Here is a 21,779-nt window from a genome sequence, read left to right as displayed (position 1 = left end):
AGGCTAATGCAGGTAGCTGGCATTATGGAAGAGTGCTTAAAATCCAGTAGGTGGTAGCTCAATTGGTAGAGCATGGCGCTTGTAACGCCAGGGTAGTGGGTTCGATCCCCGGGACCACCCATACGTAAAAAAAATGTATGCACGCATGACTGTAAGTCGCTTTGGATAAAAGCTTCTGCTAAATGGCATATTATTATTATTGAGGTATTCTGGAAACACACCAAGAACACAACAGCTATGTCCCCATGTGAATTAGGACAGGGGACTAATGCCTAAAGTGACAGGTAACGGTTCTTGTAAATAGATAGGAAATAGAAAACTGCTCTGTTATCAGTGCCTGAACACTACTGTACATTCATCCAATTAAACTTGTAATTTCCAAGCAACTGCAAAAGGAAAGATGGAGATTTATTCTTAATCTAAAGTCGAGTGCATTTTCAAACAATGAGATGGGAAAGGTGTATCCAAATGACTAAAAATAGTATTTCAACTGTTGTTTTACACCATAATGAAAACAGTATACAGACATACTCTTCTTAGTCATTTGGCTAGGAAAGTTGGGAAATGACAACACATGTAACAGTGTAGTATACAGACATACTCTTCTTAGTCATTTGGCTAGGAAAGTTGGGAAATGACAACACATGTAACAGTGTAAACCATATACAAGACCAGAAGAGTTAGAGTTTATTTCCTGAACTGAACGAATTCCGAGGAACTCTATCGTTTCCTTCCTGGGCCAGATACACAGTCCTCAATTCAATATGTTGGAAAACAAGCAAAATATAGTATTAAATAAAGTACGGTTTAAACAGTTACCAAATTATAATATCATTGATATTTTGGAGAAAACAATACATTGACATTGTTTTTTGCCAAATATGGTCAAAGGAAGTCTTACAGGACCGTGTATGAGTGATGGAGGTGTGCCCACATTTTCTCTAACAGGGTTTTAAATATATATGAAATGAGTGTGGAAAAGAAATCTTCCCTCAATAGGAAAATGTAAAATCTCAGACCAAAGTAACACATTAGTACTGGAGTATGATTACACAATTAAAGGCTATACTTTTATTTTGATTCAGGGAGATGTTCTTGAGTTGTTTTGTTTTTCACATTTTCAATTTGAAAAGTGTCTTATTGTGACAAAACATTTTACAGTGCTTTTGTCATTTACTACCAAATTGATACCTGGCTAGATCTTGATAAAAGTAGTTGTTTGTTTTTCAAACGTGAATCAATCAACATTTAAATCCTAGGATTTGAAAACTTGTGTGCGTGATTCAGGAAAAAGGTTATAGTTGAAATAAAAACAGCATATTATTACTTTACAAATGAACTCAACTTGCCAGTCTTTACAAAAAAAACTTAGCAAGGAAGAATTACTTACATTTACATTTAAGTCATTTAGCAGACGCTCTTACGACTTACAAATTGGTGCATTCAACTTACTATTTCAATGAAAGACAATATGATACAAGAAATTACAAAAATAATAAAATTTGAATAATATTAAATCCTTTTTACATTACTTTCTCTTCTTATAGGGCCTTGATAAGCTGGCTTCAGTTATCAACTTATCCAATAACTGAATCCAAAATACTCTTTCTGGTATGTGGACATTGCAAAGTCTCTGTGTGAATGATATTGTTCACTATGATATGAAAGTGACTTTGCAGCCGTTATGAGGGGGTTCTCTGTAATGTCCATTGTGACCATTAGAGAAGACCTCCTGCCTCTGTGTGGGTCTGGGGGACTGAGGAGAATCAAGAGGTGTCCCAAACACCCGCCCTTCTAATCTGGGAAGTTCGCTTTCTGTGTTGAATCCCAGGATCTCAATTATTGAATGAGGCAAATCCTGAAAGGAAAGAAAATAAGAGTATGTAGATTATATACAACCAATATGTAACCTATATGTAATTCTGAACCTGCATAGTTTGTTTTAATTAACTCTTATGGACTTTTAATTGATAGTACAAAATTACATCTTTCAACATACCTTACAACTTCTGATCTGCATACAAATAGCCTCTGATTTGTGAAGGATTTCTTCAATGTCCAGTTTCATTGAGAGTTCATTGATGTGCTGGATTAACATTCAAAACAATGACATTTAAAACGAATTCACTTGGAAAACACTCCAAACAACCGTTCTTGAAAATGTCTGATATAATTTTTCAACTGACAAACCAGTCAATCAGCAAATGACTGCTGTTACCTTGAGGATCTCATTGAAGCCATAGTTTTCCTCCATGATTTTCAGTTTCTCTGAGTCTAGGATGGCACAGCACACCAGCAAATGGAAGTTTTGGCAGGGCAAGCCAGTCCATATGACCTAAGCAGAACCAGGAAGTCTTATTAAGAAGAACTATCAGAATGCAAAGATAAATCATGAACTCAAAAAGAAAAAGTAATAAAATCATCAACTTGAATCAATCAAATCTCAAGAGCAAGAGACTGAAATGGATTTCCCCCTAAATGACAAAAGAGATACTTAAGCTAATAGGTCAAAGTTATATGGCCAGAACAGAACTCACCTCCCACATACGAAGAACATCTGGAAAACTGAGCTCCCTCTTGAAGCGGATCAGTAACCACCGGAAACAGAAATACAGGTAACCTGAATCCTGCGACTCTGGAGGAACCAAAACACAGAGGAGAAATCAGAGGAAACCAAGGATGAAATGAATGTTGTTGAATTTGAATTTCAGTGCCTTCAGGAAGTATTCACATGCCTTGATTTTTTCCACATTTTGTTGTGTTACAGCCTGAATTTAAAATGGATTACATTGAGATTCGTGTCACTGGCCTACACATAATGTCAAAGTGGAATTGTATTTTTTCAACATTTTTACAAATTCATTAAAAATGAAAAGCTGAAATGTCTTGAGTCAATAAGTATTCAACTCCTTCGTTATGGCAAGCCTAAATAAGTTCAACAAATTTGCTTAACAAGTCACATACGTTGCATGGACTCACTGTGCAATAATAATGTTTAACATGATTTCTGAATGACTACCTCATCTCTGTACCCCACACATATAATTATCTGTAAGGTCCCTCAGTCGAGCAGTGCATTTCAAACACAGATTCAAACACAAAGACCAGGGAGGTTTTCCAATGCCTCGCAAAGAAGGGCACCTATTGTTAGATGGGTACATTTAAAAAAAAGAAAAGCAGACATTGAATATCCCTTTGAACGTGGTGAAGTTATTAATTATACTTTGGATGGTGTATTAATTCACCCTGTCAATACAAAGATACAGGCGTACTTCCTAACTCAGTTGCAGGAGAGAAAGGAAACCACTTAGGGATTTCACCATGAGGCCATGGTGACTTTAAAACAGGTACAGAGTTTAATGGCTGTGATGGGAGAAAACTGAGGATGGATCAACAACATTGTAGTTACTCCACAACACTAACTTAAATGACAGAGTAAAAGAAGAAAGCCTGTACAGAATAAAAATATTCCAAAACATGCATCCTGTTCAGGGCCTAAAATTGACTTTTTGGTCCACCAGCCACTGTGGCAGGTAGATTTAAAAAAAACTCTACCATCAACTCAGAATTCTTACCAGCCAAAATATTTTTCTCCCGCTAAAATTACACCAACAAAACAGATTAGCATTCTTTGTAATGTTTCTAAAACAATAAATATATTACTAGTAAGAAGTAATATGGTATATTGTTTAATTACATTTTTGTGACCAGTCTTTTAACCAAAATATCACAGATGAGACAAATCTTCACCTGCCCCTTTAAGTGCGGAATGTTGCCGTGGTAACATGACTTGTCATGTTTGTGCCTGTGAGATTGTGTCGGACTAGTAGAAGCATTGTCTTCTCTTCCCTAGCAGTTGAAACTCAAACATTGAAAAATAACCTAGCTTGTGGCCAAAACAATGTAAATAGCCAAGAAACACAAGGACAAAGTCTCACTTCAGTAGACTTTAGTTTCAAGTAAATTAGACCGAATTTTATGCCTGTGCGCAGCGCTTCTAAAAATGAATATTTCACTCAGCTCTTCACGTGCGCCCCCAGCCAGGCAGTGTTGTAGCACGAGGTGGGATAGGCTATATAGGATTTGTAGTTCTGACTTTGTGCTAATATTTTACCAGCTATGAAACAAAAACGGCAGAAATACTTTGAAAACAGCTTCCGCAGCATTTATTTTATTATAAATGTGATCATACTTGACTATTTTTATTCACAAATGCGAGTGAAATGCTCGGACTGTGGAGCCCTGTCTCTAGTGAAGTAAACATCTTACCCGCCAATGCCAAAATCTACCCGCATTTGACAGGTGGTGGGTGGTGATTTTAGGCCCTGATCCTGTTTGCAACAAAGCACTAAAGTACTACTGCAAAAAATTTGGCAAAGTGTTCTGTTTGGGGCAAATCTAATACAACTCATTACTGAGTACCACTCTCCATATTTTAAGCATAGTGGTGGCTGCATCATGCTATGGGTATGCTTGTAATTGTTAAGGACTGGGGAGTTTTTCAGGATAAAAAAGAAACGAAAGGGAGCTAAGCACAGACAAAATCCTAGAGGAAAACCTGGTTCAGTCTGCTATCTACCAGACACAGGGAGATTAATTCACATTTCACCTTTCAGCAGGACAACCTTTCACAAGGCCAAACCTACATTGGAGTTGCTTACCAAGAAGACAGTGAATGTTCCTGAGTGGCCGAGTAAGTTTTTACTTAAATCTACTTGAAAATCTATGGCAAGACCTGAAAATGGTTGTCTAGCAATGATCAACAACCAATTTGACAGAGCTTGAAGAATTTTGAAAATAATGGGCAAAAGTTGCACAATCCAGGTGTGGAAAGCTCTTTGAGACTTACCCAGAAAGACTCACAGCTGTAATCGCTGCCAAAGGTGCTTCTACAAAGTATTGACTCAGGGGTGTGAATACTTATGTAAATTATATGTTTTTTTGAACCCCAGGCTGTAGTAACGCCACAACACTGCGATGCAGTGCCTTAGACCGCTGCGCCACTCGGGAGGCCGCCTGTATTTCATTTTCAATAAATGTGCAAAAATGTCTAAAAACACATTTTTACTTTGTCATTATGGGGTATTGTGTTTAGATGGGTGAGGGAAAAATAATCAATTTAGAATTCAGGCTGTAACAAAATGTGGAATAAGTCAAGGGGTATGAAAACTTTCTGAAGGCACTGTATATGCAAGACTGCTGTATTGATTGAGAATCTGTTTAAGGATTTACCTCAATCTTTACGGCTTCATTTGTAAATTATAATGATAAAAAAAAAACATGTATGCCTTTTCTAAGCTGAACATAAAGAGGTGAATGTTAGAGGGAGAGCAGGTGTTGTTAGGTACCGAGGTAGTTCCAGAAGGACAGGTCCAGCAGCCTCAACAGAGTACTGAGCTGGATCAGTTGAGTCTTCATGCCTTGCATCTGCTCCTCAAAGTTCTGGTGCTGCACACGCGCAAACAACACATACACACGGAGACAGACACAGGTGCACGGACACACACGTCAGGTCATAAAAACAGCACACTCAGGCATATCAAAGTAAACATAAACAAGTCAAAACACACACAAAAACAGCACTAGACAAAACAATGATAGATTTCTTACCATTTGATCCATGAAGGAGACAAAACACCAGAAGGCATCCACCTCGTTCTCCATCACATAGAGAATCGGGGAGAGGAGGTCGCTCATTCCCTGGACATACCCTGGAGACGAGTATAATTCCCACAACGTTAATTAAGGTGAGCATTACAAATCCCACTGATATGCAGTTATCAGCTGTGGTTGCTGAATTAGCTATGTTACTACGGGTGAATTGCAACAATTTATTATCCTCAATAAGGGACTTCAATAGAATCTATGCCAATCAGATGACCTTTTAAATCAGACATAAATGATGATTTCTGCTGTACGACTTGGCAATAATGCTATCACTTACCCAGATCAAAATCATACATGCAATACGTCATCAGGATGTCATGGAGTAACACCAGGCCTGGGTTGTCTATGCCCTCATAGAACCTGTTGGTTCGGTCTGTTCTGTTCACATCCTTCTCTGAGAAGACAAGACATTCACAGATGATAAATAAACAACCATATTTAGCCTATTTCAGGAAGGACACACCATGCTAACAGAGGCATTACACAGATGCTTCCTCAAAGCTGAATATTCTCTAATCAAACTTAATCTAAAGAATTTAAAATTCAACACACACTTTACAGTAAAACTAACTCAGTAAGAGATAAAACAGACAAAAGGCAATACATAAATCGCCACCATTATTGCTAAAACAGGATTAACATGTAATCAGGGTTCTAAATTAACTTTTCATTGGTAGCACTGGTGCTTAGAACTTAAAAAGTAAGGAGCACCAAAAAAGGTTTTTGTTTTTTACTGCAAATGACTGTCCTAGCATTCTTAATTGTCATCAGTTGTTACCTTGATGATGTAGAACGCATCACTAGAGAGTGGGCAAGACATTAGAATAAAACAACTTTTAATAATTGTATTCAAAGTGCAACTGCAAACATATTTACATACAGGGCATTCGGAAAGTATTCAGACCCCTTTTCCACATTTTGTTACGTTACAGCCTTATTCTAAAATTGATTATTATTTTATTTTAATTATCATCAATCTACACATAATACCCCATAATGACAAAGCGAAAACAGGTTTGTAGACATTTTTGCAAATGTATTAAAAATAAAAACATAAATACCTTATTTACATAAGTATTCAGCCCCTTCGCTATAAGACTCGAAATTGAGCTCAGGTGCATCCTGTTTCCATTGATCATCCTTGAGATGTTTCTACAAATTGATTGGAGTCCACCTGTGGTAAATTCAATTGATTGGACATGATTTGGAAAGGGACACACGCGTCTATATAAAGGTCCCACAGTTGACAGTGCATGTCACTGCAAAAACCAAGCCATGAGGTTGAAGGAATTGTCCGTAGAGCTCCAAGACAGGATTGTGTCGAGGCACAGATCTGGGGAAGGGTACCAAAAAAATTATGCCGCATTGAAGGTCCCCAAGAACACAGTAGCCTCCATCATTCTTAAATGGAAGAAGATTGGAACCACCAAGACTCTTCCTAGAGCTGGCAGCCCAGCCAAACTGAGCAATCGGGGGAGAAAGGCCTTGGACAGGGAGGTGACCAAGAACCTGATGGTCACTCTGACAGAGCTCCAGAGTTCCTCTGTGTAGATGGGAGAACCTTCCTGAAGGCCAACCATCTCTGCAGCACTCCACCAATCAGGCTTTTATGTTAGAGTGGCCAGACAGAAGCCACTCCTCAGTAAAAAGGCACTTGACAGCCCGCTTGGAGTTTGCCAAAAGGCACCTAAAGGACTCTCAGGCCATGAGAAACAAGATTCTCTGGTCTGATGAAACCAAGATTGAAATCTTTGGCCTGAATGCCAAGCGTCACGTCTGGAGGAAACCTGGCACCATCCCTATGGTGAAGCATTGTGGTGGCAGCATCATGCTGTGGGAATGTTTTTCAGCGGAAGGAAATGGGAGACTAGTCAGCATCGAGGGAAAGATGAACAGAGCAAAGTACAAAGAGACCCTTGATGAAAACCTGCTCCAGAGCGCTCAGGACCTCAGACTGGGTCGAAGGTTCACCTTCCAACCTGGACAACGACCCTAAGCACACAGCCAAGACAACGCAGGAGTGGCTTAGGTACAAGTCTCTGAATGTCCTTGAGTGGCCCAGACAGAGTCCAGACTTGAACCCGATCTAACATCTCTGGAAAGACCTGAAAATAACTGTGCAGCGACGCTCCCCAGCCAACTTGACAGAGCTTGAGAGGATCTGCAGAGAAGAATGGGAGAAACTCCCCAAATACAGGTGTGCCAAGCTTCTAGAGTCATACCCAAGAAGACTCGAGGCAGTTATCGCTGTTAAATGAGCTTCAACAAAGTTCTGAGTAGAGGGTCTGAATACTTATGTAAATGTAATTTCCCTTTTTTTTTTCTTTGCTAAAATGTCTAAAAACCTGGTTTTTGCTTTGTCATTATGTGGTATTGTGTGTAGATTGATGAGGAAAAAAACAGTTGAATCCATTTTAGAATAAGGTAATGTAACAAAATGTGGAAAAATTCAAGGGGTCTGAATACTTTTACAAATGCACTGTAGGAAACTGATTAGTTTTGGACAAACAAATGTAATATAGAAAATGTATTGTATTCAAAAGTGCAACAGCAAACATTTATATAGGTGATAAACAACCATTGTATTTAAAATTGCAACTGCAAACTAAATTGTTATCCATTACTGTATTCAGCTAACAGATAATAATAATACAACTATGTAGGTAATAATAATAATAATGTTTTAACAAGGCAACATGCTGACTATGAACTTATACTTGGATAATTAAATAAATGTTTAATCTCCTCTCACAATAACTAGTCAATTTCTTTGATCGAGAATCTAGCTAATAAATAGGGTAAGGGTAGGGACATTCCAAGGATTCCGGATAGCACTAACCCGCTTCCCGGATAGTCTCTGCGATGGTGCCAATAATGTTTGCGCAGGACACTGTTTCCATGTCGGGTTGATTTGTAATCCATTATTTTTCTGGGTAAGTAGCATGGGTCTGAATTTGGTAAAAACCTGGTAGTAGACGTAGTGATGTTGCTCCTGCCACTGCCCTGATGCACTTGTCGTGGCACTTGATGTGCTTTTGGCTTGTTTTAGCAACAACTCGTGTTTTAGGTTGCAAAATAAGTCCTCCCTGCTGCTATTACTCCACACTTTCGACTCACAGAACATTGTGCTGCTAGTTTTGTCCCTCCTTAACCACTTGAATTCGTGAAGCAACCCCTCTCAAAACATGTACACTGAACAAATAATATAAATGCAACATGTAAAGCAGTGGTCATCAACCTTTTCTGAGTCAAGATCACTTTGAGTCAAAATGCAAGCAGAGATCTACCGCTCAGATTTGTTTAACTTAAAAAGCATAAGCCTACGCAACATGAACCAATTAAAAACAGTTCTGTAGCAAGGTTTGCAGTAGGCTATACAGTGGGGAGAACAAGTATTTGATACACTGCCGATTTTGCAGGTTTTCCTACTTACAAAGCATGTAGAGGTCTGTACTTTTTATCATAGGTACACTTCAACTGTGAGAGAGGGAATCTATAACAAAAATCCAGAAAATCACATTGTATGATTTTTAAGTAATTAATTTGCATTTTATTGCATGACATAAGTATTTGGTCACCTACCAACCAGTAAGAATTCCGGCTCTCACAGACCTGTTAGTTTTACTTTAAGAAGCCCTCCTGTTCTCCACTCATTACCTGTATTAACTGCACCTGTTTGAACACGTTACCTTCATAAAAGACACCTGTCCACACACGCAATCAAACAGACTCCAACCTCTCCACAATGGCCAAGACCAGAGAGCTGTGTAAGGACATCAGGGATAAAATTGTAGACCTGCACAAGGCTGGGATGGGCTACAGGACAATAGGCAAGCAGCTTGGTGAGAAGGCAACAACTGTTGGCGCAATTATTAGAACATGGAAGAAGTTCAAGATGATGGTCAATCACCCTCGGTCTGGGGCTCCATGCAAGATCTCACCTCGTGGGGCATCAATGATCATGAGGAAGGTGAGGGATCAGCCCAGAACTACACGGCAGGACCTGGTCAATGACCTGAAGAGAGCTGGGACCACAGTCTCAAAGAAAACCATTAGTAACACACTAAACCGTCATGGATTAAAATCCTGCAGCGCACGCAAGGTCCCCCTGCTCAAGCCAGCGCATGTCCAGGCCCGTCTGAAGTTTGCCAATTACCATCTGGATGATCCAGAGGAGGAATGGGAGAAGGTCATGTGGTCTGATGAGACAAAAATAGAGCTTTTTGGTCTAAACTCCACTCGCCGTGTTTGGAGGAAGAAGAAGGATGAGTACAACCCCAAGAACACCATCCCAACCGTGAAGCATGGAGGTGGAAACATCATTCTTTGGGGATGCTTTTCTGCAAAGGGGACAGGACAACTGCACCGTATTGAGGGGAGGATGGATGGGGCCATGTATCGCGAGATCTTGGCCAACAACCTCCTTCCCTCAGTAAGAGCATTGAAGATGGGTCGTGGCTGGGTCTTCCAGCATGACAACGACCCGAAACACACAGCCAGGGCAACTAAGGAGTGGCTCCGTAAGAAGCATCTCAAGGTTCTGGAGTGGCCTAGCCAGTCTCCAGACCTGAACCCAATAGAAAATCTTTGGAGGGAGCTGAAAGTCCGTATTGCCCAGCGACAGCCCCGAAACCTGAAGGATCTGGGGAAGGTCTGTATGGAGGAGTGGGCCAAAATCCCTGCTGCAGTGTGTGCAAACCTGGTCAAGACCTACAGGAAACGTATGATCTCTGTAATTGCAAACAAAGGTTTCTGTACCAAATATTATGTTCTGCTTTTCTGATGTATCAAATACTTATGTCATGCAATAAAATGCAAATTAATTACTTACAAATCATACAATGTGATTTTCTGGATTTTTATTTTAGATTCCGTCTCTCACAGTTGAAGTGTACCTATGATAAAAATTACAGACCTCTACATGCTTTGTAAGTAGGAAAACCTGCAAAATTGGCAGTGTATCAAATACATGTTCTCCCCACTGTATGCCCAATACATTATCACTGCATATTGGCTATGCTGGAATTGCCCTGACAATGTTGTTCTTCTCCGACCATTTTGAAATTATATTTAAAACATTTAGGTATATGATCAAACTGGTAATTGATACTTTGTTGTATTACTTGTGAGGCACAGCTAAGTGAGCATAATATTTACTTTTAATTTTTTTTTTACTGAACTGATGGCCTGCATCTGATGGTCAGTCTGAGGGGAGGGAGGGATCAGCAGTGACCTCCTTCCCTCCGCTGAGAAAAGGGGCCACAGTCTTCCAGTTTATGGAGAAACTCAAGTCGCACAGCATTATTTCTGCCTCATGCACCAATTAATGTTGCTACTCCTATGACCTGAGAAAGTGAAATATTGCCGCTAATAATAACAATGCAAGCTTATCGGAACACTTTGCTATACTCATTCATTGCAGCTGCAGTGCTGGTGGCTTATAAAGCTTATAAAGGTGTTGAACAAAGTGTTGACAGTACTGAATAACAACTTAAACATGAACTTACTCATAAAAACAGCAGCTTTTTGCTGTAGTCATTGAGTCTAGTCATGGTTTTAAAAGTTTAGAAATCTCAAGAGTATCAACTTTGCTGTGCGTTCAAGGCTTCTTTTTACAGTCAATGGCTCAAGGAAACTGTGCCGACGCGGTGATCTGAGCTACTTGATTGGCCAGCGGTAGGCTTATAGGTGCACTTGATTTGCACTCTGGGTCTGCCGGGTAGGCAGAGTTCTGGGAACACTTTTCCTTCCCGGCGCTAGGGCTGCTGAATCATGAAAAAATTCATTCAATAAAAAAAAGGCTTTATTTTCTGTTTTTTTTACATAAATGTTTGGTGACGGACTAGGAATGCCTTGGAGATCAACCAGTCGGCTGGTTGGTGACCACTTATGTAAAGTTTTAGTCCCATGTTTCATGAGCTGAAATAAAATATCCCAGAAATCTTCCAAAGGTACAAAAAGCTTATTTCGCTCAAATTTTGTGCATAAATGTGTTTACACCCCTGTTAGTGAGCATCTCTCCTTTGCCAAGACAATCCATCCACCTGACAGGTGTGGCATATCAAGAAGCTGATTAAACAGCATGATCATTACACAAGTGCACCTTCTGCTGGGGACAATAAAAGGCCACTAAAATGTGCAGTTGTCGTCACACAACACAATGCCACAGATGTCTCAAGTTGAGGGAGTGTGCAATTGTCATGCTGACTACAGAGAATTTAAATGCTCATTTCTCTACCATAAGCTGCTTCCAATGTTGTTTTACAGAATTTGTACGTCCAACCGGCCTCAACTGCAGACCATGTGTAACCACGCCAGCCCAGGACCAGCACATCCGGCTTCTTCACCTGCGGGATAGTCTGAGACCAGCCACCCGGACAGCTGATGAAACTGTGGGTTTGCACAACCGAAGACTTTATGCACAAACAGTCAGAAACCGTCGTAGGTAAGCTCATCTGTGTGCTCATCGTCCTCACGAGGGTCTTGACCTGACTGCAGTTTGGCGTCGTAACCGACTTCAGTGGGCAAATGCTCACCTTCGATGGCCACTTGCACAGTGGAGAAGTGTGCTCTTCACGGATTAATCCTGGTTTCAACTGTACCGGGCAGATGGCAGACAGCTTGTATGGCGTTGTGTGGGCGAGCGGTTTGCTGATGTCAAAGTTGTAAACAGAATGCCTCATGGTGGCGGTGGGGTTATGGTATGGACAGGCATAAGCTACGGACAATGAACACAACTGCATTTTATCAATGGCAATTTTAATGCACAGAGATACCGTGACGAGATCCTGAGGCTCATTATAGTGCCATTCATCTGCCGCCATCAACTCATGTTTTAGCATGATAATGCACGGCCCCATGTCGTAAGGATCTGTACACAATTCCTGGAAGCTGAAAATGTCCCAGTTCTTCCATGGCCTGCATACTCACCAGACATGTTACCCTTTGAGCACGTTTGGGATGCTCTGGATCGACGTGTACGACAGGGTGTTCCAGTTCCCTACAATATCAAGCATTTTTGCACAGCCATTGAATAGGAGTGGGACAACATTCCACAATCAACAGCCTGATCAACTCTATGCGAAGGAGATGTGTCGCGCTGCATGAGGCAAATGGTGGTCACACCAGATATTGACTGGTTTTCTGATCCACGCCCCTACTTTTTTTTTTTTTTAAGGTATCTGTGACCAACAGATGCATATCTGTATTCCCAGTCATGTGAGATCCATAGATTAGGGCCTCATTTATTTAAATTGACTGATTTCCTTATATGAACTGTAACTCTTTGAAATTGTTGCGTTTATATTTTTGTTCAGTGTAGATCTTTTTCAGACGAGGTCGATCGTTAGCATCATCTTCTTCCCGTTGGTAATTTTCATAATTCGTTTTTTGTTAGAGAAAGCTTAAATTCCACCGCGTTTCATTTTAGTTGTTTATCTTGCTAGCTAATGCCATTACAGAGCTGCCAAACAGGGGCTGCACAGTTCTGGAGGGAAAGTTTGCGCAAAAAGGGATTGGTTGTGCCTGGTGTGTGATTGGTTTAATTAGCTACATTTAAGAATTTGTAGCATTATGATTGGTTATGATTTGTAAACAATGTATCAGCCTGTCTTGTTTGAGCAGTGAAGAGAAGAGAGTTGTGGTGAAATATTGTTATGCATCAAGTTTTCTTTATAGGATTTTTTTGGTTGACGCATGGTGCTCCCAAAATAAAAGTACTAGTCGCACAGCAACATGTTTAGTCAAGTGCGACCAAATTGGTAATGTCTGTACTGTTGTCTCTGGCTGGAACAGCCTGATAAGACAACAGGGTGAATGGGATCGACATTTACCTATCAGGCTCCTGAAGTCTCTTAACCTGGAGTTCCTCCTCTCCTGCTCCTCACTCACCGACTTCCACTGGAGCTTCATCCTGAAGTACTCATCCCTTATTCACCAGGGAGAAAACAAAAAGAAAACACCTCAGAAGGACAGTTTACTCATCTTATATTAGCCTATGGCTCTGCTGGTTAACAAAGGCAAATGTCAAAAAAGGCTGACCTTCATTGTAAGACCACGTTGGCCACTTTGATTAGTGATAATACATTTGTTATAAAAACATGGCTGCTTCAAATATAATGTCTGTCTTGTTGAAGCACACATACGTTTTCCTCCTCTGTAGGCCTTTCCTCTCCTCGTAGGTGCTGTCCCAGGGGAAATACCCCAGCAGAAACTTCCAGGCCTCTTTCCTCACCGCATGGCACAAACCCTGCAGGATCAAGACATTATTTAGAGGAACTTTACGGACAAACCCAGAATTTATAGTTACTACAAACGAATATACACAGAGAGCCAGTTTCCCGAGACACAGATTATATAAAGTCCGGGACTAAAAAGCATGTCAGTTCAATAGAGATGCTCCATTGAAAGGTAATTTTGGTCCAGGACTAGGCTTAATCTGTGTCTGGGAAACCAGCCCAGAGAGTTTCACTGGAGAAGGTGCTTTAACCCCATAAATTCAACATACCCCTTTGAATATGATTTTCTTAAGGCGAGGGACATTTTTCATCCTTCCTTCCTTCTCCTGGTTCTCAGCCCAGTCCTCTGCAGACAGTGGCTGCCTCCTCGTTACCTCTGGCCTGGCTCCCAGGTCGATCTGAGACAAACAAATCACTAACCAATAAGACCATGCACTCTTCTGCTCTGTAAGCATGTTAAAAGACAAACTCCAGCTGAAGACAGACAGAACCGATACCACTGTCAGAGAAACCGACACCTACGGTCGGAGAAACCATTCATAGGCACTAGACCAGGGTTGGCCAAGCCTCCTCCTGAAGAGTTACTGGGTGTCCAGACTTTTGATTCAACTCTGCTCTAACTAGGCTGGACAATAGAATGAGTCAAAATTCAAGGCTGAAAAACGGCCAAAGAACATTGGCTGAGCTGGAACACTAGCGCGAGGCCATCGCAAACTAATTGAAACGAAACGCCGCTGAGCCCCTTCTGACTGGAGTGACGCCAAAACATTTCTACCCTTTTATTTTACCACTACAATCTGTTTTTAGGACGAAACTGAAAAATAACAAGTCATGTAGAAAGTAAACACTTCTGCCCAACCTTATGTCATTAGAAAAAGGAGATTATCCTGATTAAAATGGTGTCAGACTTGAAAAGATTGTAAATATAACCATTGTGAGATACAATAGGGGGAGCTCAAAGTTCAAAAAGCAAAAAGTATTTTGAGGCTAGCGTTTGATGAGTACGCTGCCCAGCCTTAAATAATTTGAAATAGACAGACATGTCCGTGTAGAATTTTCCCATAGGGAAACAATGGTGCAGCCTTTAGAGTTAGTTGCAACAGTAATGTGTACTTTTTGACATTTTAAATGCTAGCTTTTGATGACAACGGAGTACGCTGCCCAGCCTTACATCATTACAAAGAGGAGATTCTCCTGATTAAAACAATGTCTGACTTGAAAATAAATCTAAATATATAGACATACAGTGCATTCGGAAAGTATTCAGACCCTTTGACTTTTTCCACATTTTGTTACGCCTTATTCTAAAATTGATTAAATTGTATTTTTTTCCCTCAAACTACACACAATACCCCATAATGAGCCTGGACTTGAACCTGATCGAACATCTCTGGAGAGACCTGAAAATAGCTGTGCAGCGACACTCCCCATCCAACCTGACAGAGCTTGAGAGGATCTGCAGAGAAGAATGAGAGAAACTCCCCAAAATCAGTTTTTTTGTTCTTATAAATTTGTAAAAATGTCTAAAAACCTGTTTTTGCTTTGTCATTATGGGGTATTGTGTGTAGATTTATGAGGGGGGGGGGGGGACTATTTAATCAATTTTAGAATAAGGCTGTAACATAACAATATGTGGAAAATGAAAAGGGGTCTGAATACTTTCTGTATGCATGTACACTACCAGTCAAAAGGTTGGACACATCTACTCATTCAAGGTTTTTCTTTATTTTTACTATTTTCTACATTGTAGAGTAAGACTGACCTTCATGTCTTAAAGTAATGATGGACTGTCATTTCTCTTTGCTTATTTGAGCTGTTCTTGCCATAATATGGATTGGTCTTATTTTTTGGTTACTACATGATTCCATATGTGTTATTTCATAGTTTTGATGTCTTCACTAAAGTTTTCTAGGCTACCCTACCCTAGAATTAGGGTTGTGGCTAGGGTTACTATCCGTTCAGGGTTAGGGTTAAGGCTAAATCAGGTTATACCTAGGGTTAGGGTTTTTAAGGCAAAAACAGTATGGGTTTATAGCTCTCCTGCTTCTCCCTGTGGCCTTCTGCGGGTACTACAAACCTCATTCGCAACACTTGCTAGGCTCATAATCTGAGGTAGCAACTGCATCAGATCTACAAATCAATGAGCTAGACCTATCCATTTGGTTTGCAACTCAGTGAACCAGCACAGCATTCGCTCAATTCCATGCTTACAATCAAACAGATTTTGATGGCTATGCGCCAGCCATCTCTAGCACTGTGGGTCACCACAACGTGTACCAAGGCGAACAGTGAGATCGCTCACCAAGTACCCGTAACCTTGTTAATAACAAGTTACCTGAGGTAAGCCTTCAAGGTTAACGCGGGCAGGTCTCATTGCTAACAATAGCGAAGCTGGCATTGTGACGCAGAACAATGGGCTGGGAATAGAATGTTAGGAAGGCGAGTTGGTGCCACGGTGCTCAATAGAACTAATAGGCGATTACTTCAAAACTACGGCAAGCAGCTGGGACATATGGTAATATTATGAAACTGGGCTCCATGGCGGATGCAATGAACTCGTTTTTATCAGAAAAGGGCAGTTAAAAATGTAATGTGTCCCAGCCTACTCTAACACACCTCACAACAACAGCCCTACTGTACTACATCTGGAACAAGCCTGAACACTCAGTAGCTCTCCAAGTAGGACGGTTGGCCTGTTTCTTCCCTTTCAGATCCCCACAGCATCTTGGGGTGCCAGGGGTCACGGCCGAGGTGCTCCTATGTCACACTCTCCATCCACTCACCCTGGTGATGACCTCGAAGCCCGGCTCCTCCTGCTGGTTGATCTCCAGGCCAGGGATGACCTCTCCCAGTCCAAGGATGTCCAGGTCAGCCACCTCCTCCGGGGGGCGCTGCTGCTGTTCCAGCTCTGGGCCACGGAACGCATCGAAGATGTAGTTGGTGACCTTGGAGAAGCCCCCCAGGGTCGTCGTGTACGGATCATTCTTCAGCTTCTGTAAGGGAAAACATGTCTTATCATGACTGACCACTACGCTCACCATAGTTTCACATCATGGTAAGCACTGCGGTCAGTCTGGTTAACCAGGCTAGGTAAGTGCCATATGTATCACTATGACAACTATTTGCATGACAATAGTAGCCTCTTACAGTAACAAGGCCGTAGTTGTTGTCATCCAGAAGGTTCTCGAAGGACTGAGAGAGAGCTCTGTTGGGAGTGCTGACCAGCAGGCAGGTTTCATCATCCGGGGCCCTGAAAACATACGAGGAAATAAAACCAAGCGTTTGCTATAGACCTTATGAAAATCACTAGCATTAGCATATAGATAAGAAACCCCATGAAAAAGCCAGCAGTGTTTCAGGTGGTGAAAACCCCCTCTATTGAGCCAAAACATAGAAGACGGGTAGTTTTAAGGAATGCTATCTACCAATTAACCCCAGAGTGGCATACAACGAAGCATGCAAGATCTACTCAGGCTTTTATAAATCTAGCCAGCTTCAGTTAGCTTCACATTCCAGGTCAGGCTTCATCCGTACTATGACGGTGGATATTGCTCAGACAATATCCGTCTGCTGCTAACTCTAGCAGGCTTGTAACTGCGGGTGCATGTCACACGTGGCAGGTCGAACGCCAAACTCTTCTGTGAGACAATGCTGAAACATCAATCCATGGGCGAGTCAGTGCCACATTTCCATTTGTCCCAGACCTGTTTTAGGCATATATTTTTTTATACGACGGGATGCCCTTAATTTCGAGCCCTGGAGGGAAATATTTTATAAAGACAAAAAGTTTTTGGTTGTAATTGTAATGTTGCAATATATTTTATAGGCTACTAAAGGTGGACCACCCTTCCTCCACGAAAGCCTTAAAAGGAGCAATGTTTTATTTTGAGAAAGGCTTGAATAGGCAAAGAAGCCAATGGGCAGAGTGTAGCCACATTTTTTGTCTGATTCTCTATAGTAAAAAAAAAGATAGTAATGCATTTTATTTCGTAAAGTGGTTCCTTGCATCATACAATGATGTAAAAATGGTGTTAGACCTTTTTAGATTTTTGGACAAGTGACTTGAGCTTTCGGACAAGTAAAAAAAAACAAGTGGCTAAAAAAAGTTCATGTCAAGCCCTGTACACACTCATACAGTGTCTTTATATTGAGTCTTTGTCCACTGTCGCACCATTCACTGGCTTTTGGAAGAACATACAGTAGTAATCAACAACATAATAATCCTGTGATTCAAATGGGCTCAGAGGATCCCTCTGCTGGTGATTCACCACACTGCGCCCACTACAGTCACATCACCTGGCCTACATAACATCGTCAGAGGTCGTTTAGCGTCCACGATTCCACTTAAAAACAAAATGTAATCTGCAATAACCATGGTAACGAATGGAATCAGAATATATTAATGTCTGATCCTGGTTCCTCTCTAGGTTTTTTACTGGGGACTTTTTCCTGACCACTTCTGCTGGCTCTTTGGTTTCTACTGTAAAGTACTTTGTGACAACTGCAGATGTAAAAAAGGCTTTATAAATCAATTAGATTGATTGATCAATCGTCAAATAACTACTTATTTTTCAGAACCAGTTGGACTAGTTTAGCTGACCAGAACGCTGAAGCACTCACTCAGTGATCAAGGCGTATCTCCTCAGGCAGTCCAGGAAGCCTTCACTACCCCCTTGGTGGAAGTGGAGGGCTGGCAGGGAGGTGGGGGGCTCCTTCAGTCTGAACACCAGGCGGGACCAGCCCTCCTCCTTCACTGTGATAGACCTCAGGTCCCACACACTGAAGGTGAAAGCCCACTTGCTTTTCTCATGTGTGTTGTTCAATGCACCTGGAAGAAAGCAAAGAAATTAATCCAGTTTCATTCTGACCTCAACTGGTGAATCAACATGCAATTCAAACTATGTTCAGTCCTTAATAAACCATAGTGGAGATTGACAAAGGAAAGCCCAAACCTTGGCAAGAGATTCTCATTCTTTCATATCATATCAATCCCACAACTTAGTCAACTTCTGCTGTAAGTGAACTCATGTGTTGAGTGAACCCATCTGAACAAAGCTCATGTTACATGTAGGAGGCATTCTATTGGTCTCACCCAGCACCGGGTGAGCTACAACGAATGCACCCAATTGTCCACCCACCCTCTCCGTTGCAGCAGGGTTTCCTCTTGGGAAAGGAGACTGCATTGATCATGTCCCACTCAGTCTCGTAGCTCTGCTGCTCCACCACCACAGCTTGCTGAGGAGTCGACCTCTCCTCCCCGGGACACTGGGCCCACTCCATCACTGAGCTGGAATCCTGGGGGAATGGAATGGATTCACCTCGTAAATAACATGATGAGTCAGATCTTTACCCATCATCATCATTCAAATTCTAAAATCTTAAAACAGATGTGTGAAAGGTGTTGCTAAATGTTGGAATTCTCGAATTTGCTGAATCATGAAGAATGTTTATGGAATGTTGGTTCATGGAATAGTTATTGGAAGGCAGCTGTTTGTGGAGACTATCCCCATCAGCCATTGTTTACCATTTTGACAAATACACACAAATCTTCAGTAAAGCTCTGTCAGATAATACCCTTAATACTTGTGATCTTGAATGCATTATCAGTTTTCCTTCCAATTTACATGGCGATCACTGCACAAAGGTGCTGAACAATTGGTTGGCATTTTGGTGAATTAAACATTCCAAAAGAAATGTCAAACCTTGCCAGCACACAGCATGTTAGATGGATCAACAGTGTCCTCCAAGGGTTTGTATTCCACGATAGTTTCACCATCCTGGTAATCATTAAAAACACAATAAGCATAAATACAAGTCCCTGGAATTCAATAATTGAAAAGCAATCAACAACAACTCAGGAACTGATATCAACCTTATCAATGAGCCGTAGGAACCCAGAAACAAGTAGATCTTGCTCTTCACTGTCTTCATTTGAGTGTATGAAAACACCTTCATGTTCAAATAACACCTGAAGAAAAATACATTACAGCAGGAAAATTTGCTATGGTAACAATGGGTGAATTTATTTTACATTCTACATTATATTTTCTCAATACACTAGCCTATTAGCCAACAACAGTATTTAGCAGTATAGTAACGTTAAATCCAAGAGCACTGGCAAAAAACTAAAAGACACCACTAAAGACAAAAAGTTGTTATGAAAAGGATGTCCACTGAAGCATCCTGATTGAAAACACCACCACAAACTACACCGAGTTCATTGGTTACCGTTAGTTAAATAGTATCTGTCAGGAGAGCCTATCTGAAAGAACAGACAAGTAAAGCAGTCATTTTAGTGGGAGGGTAGATAGTAAGCTAGCTAGCTAGGGAATCCAGAGAATTGAACTAAGGTCAACAAGCCGGTGACCTAGCTAGTTAGCACCTAGACCTGCAAGGAGCTAACGTTAGATGCTAACCGAGCAGTCACTTGGCCGACGCATGGTTGTTTTTTTACAACCAGCAAGAGGAAACTGATAGTATCAGGTAACGTAGCTATTTACAACACACACAGCGTCATGAAATTCAACTACCGAGATCTACTTATATGCTTTCGTGGCATTGTTGTGGGCTGTAAGATAGCTAGCTAGCTAGCTAGCTAGTTTAGCAAGAAAAACAGCTGATGGACACCACCACAAAGTGGGTCTGATCAAGCGTCTGTATCAACATAATCTCCTTCACCCACATTTAGTGATGGATACATCTAAATATGAAAAAGCTGACAGTAAAGGCGCAAAAACGATATTCCAAAAGTTGTGCATTTTCAGTACCTTGGGAGGAGTATCAGCCGCCATATCGCCTGCTAGCACTCACGACGACGTAGCACAGTTCAGCTCACGTGCCTGACAGCTTCAACAACAGTGACAACTCATCTTCCGCATTTCCGGGCAACGCAGGCGCAGTTAGTTAGCTCAGGCGTTACCGCCTGATGGGTAACTGGAGAATGGGGGTCCTGTGACAGCGGCGGCTTTTCACAAGCAGGCTTTTAATGTGCTGGGCTTTGCTGTACAAACACAACTTTTCACCTCATAAATGTTTTATATGGAATAATGGGTCGATACCGTAATTACCATAATTGGTTCTCAAACAACATTGTCCTAGTCAGCCAAGTAGTTGGTATTAGAAGGAATCTGTTAACACAGAGATAATTTATTGAAAGAAACAACTATACCTAATGGGATAAAATCTTTACTACAGAATAATGCATGTTCTGGAAAATCTCCTATTGTAAGTGATATTGCTGTGAATGGCATAGGTTTACTAGATACGAACTTCAACAATCTTTTATTAAGGGATATTTTCATTTGACATTTTAGTCATTTAGCAGACGCTCTTATCCAGAGCGACTTACAGTTAGTGAGTGCATACATTGTTTTTCTTCATACTGGCCCCCCGTGGGAATCGAACCCACGACCCTGGCGTTGCAAGCGCCATGCTCTACCAACTGAGTTACACGGGGCCTATTTTCTACAATAATTATATTCCTTCTGCTATATTTTGTTGGGCTTCATCGTTTGATGTGAACTTGCGCGGTGCTTGTCTCACTCCACACAAATTTATGGTGATCAACAAAGTAAAGGAGATCTCCTTTAAGATTACTACTTTTATTTTGACACACCCACTCGCCCATACTCCGGTCACCATATTGGGATGCAGCTACCCCCTTCTCAATTCCCCAAGAAGGGACCATCTGCAAAGTGCACGTTTTGTTCTTGATTTAAAAAGAGAGGCAGGTGAATTCATTGCCTATAGCCACAGATTATCCATTATATTCACCAGATACTGCCACTAACAATGAAAATAAATGTATAAAAAAATGGAAGGCAGTCAGGAGGAGGCAAGAGATGGCAGATATCGGTGTGAACAACAGGCACAATG

The 21,779-nt window shown here is 41.1% G+C and overlaps 1 protein-coding gene across 1 annotated transcript; it reads right to left on the bottom strand.

Annotated features, from left to right (window-relative positions):
- Positions 1-664: 664 nt before the first annotated feature.
- Positions 665-20,777, bottom strand: LOC311137061 (TBC1 domain family member 15-like). The gene is made up of 17 exons (XM_084171383.1): positions 20,672-20,777; positions 19,777-19,872; positions 19,607-19,681; positions 19,043-19,199; positions 18,525-18,732; positions 17,052-17,154; positions 16,688-16,897; positions 14,174-14,302; positions 13,812-13,915; positions 13,500-13,594; positions 5,945-6,061; positions 5,611-5,711; positions 5,349-5,448; positions 2,538-2,635; positions 2,219-2,335; positions 2,000-2,086; positions 665-1,858 (listed from the first exon to the last, which is right to left on the bottom strand). The coding sequence occupies exons 1-17, from the start codon at positions 20,693-20,695 to the stop codon at positions 1,655-1,657; spliced, it is 2,025 nt and encodes a 674-aa protein (XP_084027509.1). The 5' UTR covers positions 20,696-20,777; the 3' UTR covers positions 665-1,654.
- Between the last annotated feature and the right edge of the window lie 1,002 nt (positions 20,778-21,779).

The sequence above is a fragment of the Coregonus lavaretus genome (assembly GCF_964263955.1).
Source record: "Coregonus lavaretus genome assembly, chromosome: 11".
NCBI classification, from domain to species: Eukaryota; Metazoa; Chordata; class Actinopteri; order Salmoniformes; family Salmonidae; genus Coregonus; species Coregonus lavaretus.
The sequence above is the reverse complement of the archived record's forward strand: the minus strand, read 5'-3'. Positions and strand labels throughout refer to the sequence as shown.

Coding starts and splice junctions, on each gene's coding strand:
- LOC311137061 (XM_084171383.1), bottom strand. CDS start 20,695: ATGGCGGCTGATACTCCTCCCAAG. Junction 16,898..17,051: donor ACAACTACGGCCTTGTTACT/GTAAGAGGCTAC, acceptor TTTCCCTTACAG/AAGCTGAAGAATGATCCGTA. Junction 13,595..13,811: donor GGCCTACAGAGGAGGAAAAC/GTATGTGTGCTT, acceptor CTGGTGAATAAG/GGATGAGTACTTCAGGATGA.